The sequence below is a fragment of the Panthera uncia genome (assembly GCF_023721935.1).
Source record: "Panthera uncia isolate 11264 chromosome A1 unlocalized genomic scaffold, Puncia_PCG_1.0 HiC_scaffold_17, whole genome shotgun sequence".
In the NCBI taxonomy this organism is placed as follows: Eukaryota; Metazoa; Chordata; class Mammalia; order Carnivora; family Felidae; genus Panthera; species Panthera uncia.
Window position 1 is genome coordinate 95124732 of NW_026057577.1, and position 7320 is coordinate 95132051.

The 7320-nt window shown below is 46.0% G+C and overlaps 1 protein-coding gene across 1 annotated transcript in view; it reads right to left on the minus strand.

Moving 5' to 3' along the window:
- The window catches only part of TENM2 (teneurin transmembrane protein 2), a gene marked incomplete at its 5' end in the record, with an annotated part of 375214 nt that overhangs the window by 8656 nt on the left and 359238 nt on the right, over positions 1–7320 (minus strand). The window contains one exon of the mRNA XM_049648903.1: positions 4760–6374. Within this exon, the coding sequence (XP_049504860.1) occupies positions 4760–6374 (1615 nt within the window). The remainder of the gene's footprint in view (positions 1–4759; positions 6375–7320) is intronic.

A 7320-nucleotide genomic window follows, 5' to 3' on the forward strand; every position in this document is an offset into this window, starting at 1 on the left:
ATCATAAATGGGAAAGGGGCGCCTGGGTGGCGCAGTCGGTTAAGCGTCCGACTTCAGCCAGGTCACGATCTCGCGGTCCGTGAGTTGGAGCCCCGCGTCAGGCTCTGGGCTGATGGCTTGGAGCCTGGAGCCTGTTTCCGATTCTGTGTCTCCCTCTCTCTCTGCCCCTCCCCCGTTCATGCTCTGTCTCTCTCTGTCCCAAAAATAAATAAAAAACGTTGAAAAAAAAAATTAAAAAAAATAAATGGGAAAGCTGACTCACTTGATGCAAACAGAATAACTGTAAAATTAAAGAAAACAAAGCCATGCAATTAAATTAGAGAAGGATTTTTGTTACCTGAGGGAAGTCTCAGACCTGCTCTCTCCATTAAAAGGGGGAGGTTGGAAGTGTTAATGAGGTGTGAAGTACACACCAGCTTTGGGTGGAGACTCTTTCCTAGACTGGATTGGAAGAATAAAAAGCACTAAAGAGGCGAACTTTCCTCATCTGTGTTTCCATGTTCTTTAATACCTCATCTGTACACCAAATAAAATCATCCTGTCTTTCGTCAGGGGTACATAGGGTATGTGGGGAATTCCCAGAAAGGCATGAGAGGTCTTGCTCTCAAAGACTCTCCCCATCCTGATCTTTTCACTGCAGGGATCCCTCCATAGTACTCAGGAGATGATGTTGAGAACCCCCTGCCTTTGAGACTAGAAACTTTAATGGCCACTCCCATGAACACCCATAGCACATGTCATCTGCCTTCTTTTTCTTTCCTTAAAGTTTCTAACGTGGCTTAGTTTCAGAATCTAAACCTATTCTGAAATGTTTATTCACATTCTCATCTCCTCCATTCTGCTAGAAGGCACTTTCAGCACCACACAAACACCCCTCTTCCTTTTTGAAGTAATTAGTGTTATCTGGTGACAGGCTCCCTAAATAGTCTGTAGAGAGGGAGCCACTGGGGCAGGAGCCAGCGAGGTGGATGCTCCTAATGGCTCATTACTGTCCTTCTCTCATGTTCTTCAGAGTACGTGATTATGTTGGGGCCACGGAGCATACTGTCTGTCTCTGAAAACACTGTCAGAACAGCATCTTAGGTGTTAAGTGTAGATCTGAGAAGAGGGTAATGTGAGAAAGAGGTTGCGCCTCCCTCTTCACTTAGGGAAATTAAACTCCACAAAACCCTATCATGCTCACAGATGCCTGAGGTTTGTGAGCCCACAGACCCGCCAGGGAGAAGAAAGGGTGGAAAGAAAATACAAGTCATGGCGGATGACACCTAGGACATTTGCTTAGCTCACATCTGTCTGGGGTATCAGGTTTGCCGAACCAGTGCCACTCAGGCCAGAGTTTGGATCTGTTTCAGGGTGGATCTGGAGACCCCTCCCCACATTCCTTAGAAAATTATGCAAAGGTGGCATCTCCACTCTTCACCTATGAACTCCACCACGTTTGTGGCTGCCTGTAAATAACAAATGCATCCCTATCCTTTACTAGCCTTAGCACTGCGCTAGGCATTTCACACTTCAGGACTCATTTACTTTTCATAGCCCCATGGGGTGGGCGCTATTATCACCCTTTTGCTGATGAAGAAATAAAGCCTCAGAAAGTTGCAGATCTCATCCAAGTCACACAGGAAGTGAGGAGCAAGGCCAAAACTGGGGTCTTGAGGTGTACCTAGGGTTCTAACATCGGAATGAACAGGTCTAAATTACAGGCCAGACATGGGGATGGGCACGGGTCCCCATTTGTTCGGGACTGAGGAGCTTCCTGTGATGCCCAAACTGGAAAAGACGGAGGCCCTGCAGGTTGTTGGGGGAGGGAGTCTGCCTCCCAGTATGTTTTTTTACATCCTTTCCCCTAATACCTGTTTATCACAGATATATTAATTGTCAACATATTACCTTAAAAAAATACTTGTTGGAAAGGGTGCTGCTTAGGAGCCCATGGGTGGGGAAAGAACCACTTCTGGCCTTCTTTCACCCCTCTGGATGGCTACACCTCTGCTCCAGCCTGGATGTCTAACGGGCACTCAACACTGTCCTCTTTCGTACTTGGTTCTCAGGAGGAAGCAGAACCTCCCCCCAGCCTCAGCAGCTGCCTCTTGCATTCAGAGAGCTCTGTTTCCAAAACATTCAACGAATTCTTTTGAGCACTGGTGAGAGAAGGTTCTGTTCTCTGTGTTCCTCCTGACTACATCTTAATTACTTCTGCTTAAATTGTGAGCGGCAAGTTCAACCACTCTGCTTGTCTCCTAAGTGGCAAATTAAGACTAATTTAGACGGGGTTTACAGATTAGCCAACATTCAAACAGCAGAGAATGATTTGGTGTTCTCTGCTGGGATCCTCTCTCCAGGGGGCAGCTCATCTTGAATGGGCAGCAGGTGTGGGCTTGTGCCTGCTATGACTCTGCCTGGGCCCTCCTTTCCCCAGCTTGGACTGTTCACATCAGCTCTATACACGTGCTTCTCTAACGCCACCTTTTATTTTAGACTCTTTTGAATGGTTTCTGGATTCAATTTTGTTGGACTTAGTTTTTTGATTCCCATTTATTGAGTCTCCATGAAGCACTGGAATGAGGAAAGGCATATTGCTTTTCAGAAAATTCTGATAATTCTTTTTTGTCCTTTTCAGAAGAACCAGGAAAATAGCTGAGGGGGTTAGTGAGGTTGACTGTGCTCTGTGGATGATTTTTTTTTTGGGTCTTGGCAGCTCTAAGTGTCCATTCAGCCCACTCTGAGAAGCTTCCTTTTTATTTGACACTAGCTGCCTCATCCCTAAGTTATCCAGGGCTTTGGGAAGCACAGTCTGGAGGGTGAGGGAATTCTTTTCCTAAGGCTAAGATAGGCATGGTCTACCTTCCTGTTCTCATTGTTTCCTATGTCTTGAACACTCTTCCTTTCCTTCCACCTCTTCATAAAGGTCTCTGCTCAAATGTTGTCTCCTCAGATAGCCCTCTGTGAGCACCTTTAATATAGGAGAACTTTCCCGTCATTCTCTGACTAAAACCTTATCCTATTTTATCTCATAGCACTTATTTTTACCTGATATGTATATGTATGTTTTCCTGACAGGTCCTTTAATTTGAAACTGCAGTGAAATGGGGGGATAAAAGTCATGCTGAGCCATGGGGAAGAGAGATCATGGCAGGACCTCTCAATGAGGTGTGGTGGGGAGAACAGGAGGGAACTAGCTTGCCCATAGTTCCTGTGCTCAAGAGGTACCAGCTGCTTCAGTTGTAGGGGGAATGCTGGGCTCAACTTCAAAGGCTCTGGAACTTGACAATGAGATACCACATGGCCACAAGTTGATATTTAAGGTCATCTTTCTGTAGCATGGGACATTGAGGGCAGCCCTATGCTCACCTAGTTGCTGCTTCCATTTCTGAGGGTGGGCAAGTGACCCCTGGTCACCTGAAGGTAAGGACCTTTTGGGTTTGATGTCTTTTTGGCTCATGGCCAAGAGCTGTGGGTTTCCCAGAACTTGGAGGGTCCTGGACTTGGGGTCCTTACTGTTTCTACTCTATAACGCATGGACAGGTGAGATGACCCTGGCTTCCTTGCTGACAGTTGGTCTCTTTGCATCTATCCATCCATCCATCCATCCTGATTTTCTTATTTTCCTGAGGATAAGGACTTTATCTTGTTCTCCACTGCATCTCTGGTACTTAGCCTATGTTAGATATTATGAAAATATTTGTTGAATGGGTGAATGGATGGAAGATAGATGGAGGTATGTGGATGGATGGATAGGGACCCTCATTTTACCAATTTTTCACTTTTCGTGAGGAAGTAGATTATTTGCCCTCCTCAGCCTCTCTATCCATACCCTTCTCCAAGCTTCCCATGTCCTTTTGACTTTTGTTCACAGTGTTTCTTTAGCCCTGAGCTCATATCTGCCAACCCAAATCCCCTTCATTCTTCAGGCCCAGTATGACATGAGGCCCTTCTGTGCACTGTGTCACAGTTTTCAAATTTGAAGTCATCTACACACACATACACACCCCTTTGAGAGAAGGGCATTTGTCTTGTTCATCATTGTATCCCTAGAATCTAGCATAATGCCACTGTACAAATGCTTGTTGAATAGGTAACAGACATCTATACAGTAGCACAGATTTAATTCTGCCTTGCATTATCATTGGCTGTTTGTGTTTGTATCTTGGCAGCCTGGTTGTGAGGTCAGGAACTGGGTCTTAGTCATCTCATGCCTATGGTTACTCAATGCTTCATTTGTCAAGATAATAGTAATAGCATGAGCAGATACTCTTTTGTGAATATTGACTGTCTAAATTTGCCAGGCACTAAACTTTACCTGTATTAAGTACACTTACTTCTTGCAGTTACCCTGTGGGGTTAGTTTATTAGTGCCTTTCACAGAGAAGGAAACTACAGCTCAGACAGTTTAGACACTGAGCTCAAAGTCCTTTGGCTTGTAAGTAGAAGAGAATTTGAACCAGATATTTTTGACACCAGAGTCCCATTATTTCCCCCTTCATAAGTCTGCTTTCCTCTCTTGGGGTAGGAAGGGCTCTTATAAAAGCTATTTCAACTAAATGGGCTTGAAAATGGTCAGGACATCTTCAAACAGATCTGAAGACTGCTCTGTACTGGTGTCACTTGACTGTTCTAGATACTGTACAGACCAGTGTTTATAGCTCTCCAGGATTCCCCTGTCATCACAAGTAAGACCTTCTTTTGAAGTTCCTGACAATCTACCAGGACAACCACCCCACAGGGAGCCACTGCCCAACTGAGGTGGTAAAGTCCTCACCTGTCACGTAGTTCTTCAAATCCAGCTCATTGCTGAGAGGATTGTTGCTCTTGAACATATACAAATTAAAGGGGGCTGGCTCCTTGCCCACGTTTTTCCACATGGTATAGTCTGGAGAGGTCCATCGTCCTGCCAGCACATCATAATCACGCTGAGTGAAGTGGACCAGCTTGGTCAGGGGATCATAGAGTCCACCATGGAAGCCAATGACCATCTGGAAGTCAGGGTTAGAGTCATAATAAATCTCCCCATAGGCCGTATACTGCAGTTGTTTGATCATGAGACCATTGATGCTGAACACAGCCAGAGGAGTGCCTGTGTTATCTGAGGCAACGTAGTACTCCTCCCCACTGCTGCTCTCCATGGCAAAGAGGTGACCTTGGAGGTCATAGTAGAGTGAGGTTATCTCTGAGTTGGAGTGATTATAGACATGGGTGATGCGGGTTGGGTTGTGAAGGTCAGAGTAGAAATACTGCAGGTGGTGGCCCAGGTTGGTCTTGTAGGAAGCCCGCCGCCCCACACCATCGTAGCGGTACTGGACACTCCACCCACTGGCCTTGTTGTAGGCTCTTGTTAGGAGGCCCTTGGAGTTATACTCAAAGATGTCAGCCCCTCTCTGGCACAGATAGCCATCATCATCAATTTTGTATTGCACATCACCGAGTCTGGTTATCCTATCCCGGAGATCATAGCGCAGGGGCATAAGGCGCACACTATTTCCCGGGTTCAGCAAATGGAGGTTCCCATTGAGGTCATAGCTATAGCGCCAGGTTGGGCGGTCATTGACAGCCACACTCTGGAGCTGCCCATCTCCATCATAGTCATAGGTATACTTTGTGGTGTTAGCATAGGGCCCCAGTTTTAGCTCCCTCTTTATCACCCTTCCCATACTGTCATACTGCACCGTCATCCAGTACATAAGGGACCGAAACATCTCATACTGGACTTCCTTGATCCGCCCGTGGGTGTCAAAGTGTTTGCTGAGGGTCATTACAGCAGTGGTGATGATCTGGTTGATGTCATAATAGATGACTCCAAACTTGCCAAAATGCTCCACCTTGCCAGAAATTTCATCGTAGCGGTAGAGGTCAACAGGAAGGGGAGTCTCACTTATGACGGGCTTGATGCTTGCAATCCGGAAGCTGTTGTCATGATAGGTGTAGTCAAACCTGGCATTGACCATACCTTCCTCAGAGAACCTGTAGATCTGCTTGTCCACAAGTGGGCCAATCTTCCGGTACCTGATTGTGCAGGAGAAACCTCCACTCTGGAGACTGACCATTTTTAAAACACCAGTGGTCTCATCATACCCAAAAGTGACGGCAGTACTGTCATAGACAATCTCTGATAGCTTGGAGAGTTTCCCATACTTGTAGAATACCTGACGCCCAGTGCCCAAAAAGGACATCTTGAGGATGCGGCCATCATCACTGTAGTCAAAAATGACTGAAGCATTGCTTTCAGGGGGATTATAAATGTTGCGGATGTAGCCAATGGAGGTATGGGTGGACATGCTGTGCCGGGCGACACTGGGCATGGTGACGGCGTGGAGACGGTCGGAGGAATCATACTCAAATATGTACTGACGCTGACTCTGAAGCAGGAGGACCATAGACTGGAGGAAGGAAAGAGGGGAGGAACATATGATTTGGTTCTTTAGGACCAGGCACTCAAATGGACAGAATCTGTTCCATTCCCCAAAATGGTAATTCAAAAGCCATGGAAGGTTGGGGAAGTTTATACCAGAGATTATGACTAGATTGATTTCACTGGGCATGCTATCTGACGGATCATGGTCACTACCCAGACCAGTGCTTCCCAAACTTTACTGTGCATATGAAATAACCAGGGATCTTGTTAAAAGGCAGATTCTGATCTAGTAGTTTGTTGGGGGAGAAGGGGGGATCTGACCTGAGAATTTGCTTTTGTAACAAGCTATCAAGTGATCCTGATGTTGGTTGGACCATACTTTGAGTAGAGAGGGCTTGAAGGACTGAGGTGATAGGCACTGAGTTTGCCTCCAGGCTCAAACAAGAAATCCTGTGATTGTTTAGAAATGATTACCATTGGCCCAGCAGGAGACAGGTATGACACACATACTATGCTTTGATCACCCCTCATTAAATCTAAAGAGAAAGTATATCTTCCATTTATAAAATACTGAGAAGATTACATAACCCAGAATGATCAAATTTGGGGGGGAATGAAATGGCCTCAAACTTCAGGCCATTGGGAGATTCTTGCCTTCTCTCATCAACCATTCTAGTATTTTGTGGCATAATGAGAACAGGATTCAGGGGTGACCAAAGGGACGACAGCCCCACTCTTATAGAGAGGGTCACAGCTCTGTCTACAAGTGACTACTGTAATTGTGAGGCAAGAAAGGAAGAAATAGAAATGGAACCCCTATCAAGGTGAGTAAAGATGAGAGGTCCAGGCTGAGCAAGCCCCTGCCTAATGACTAGATCACCAGGACAGCCTTCATGAGTCTTGACTTGTGCCCCCAAGGGATTCCTTCCTTCCTTCCTTCCTTCCTTCCTTCCTTCCTTCCTTCCTTCCTT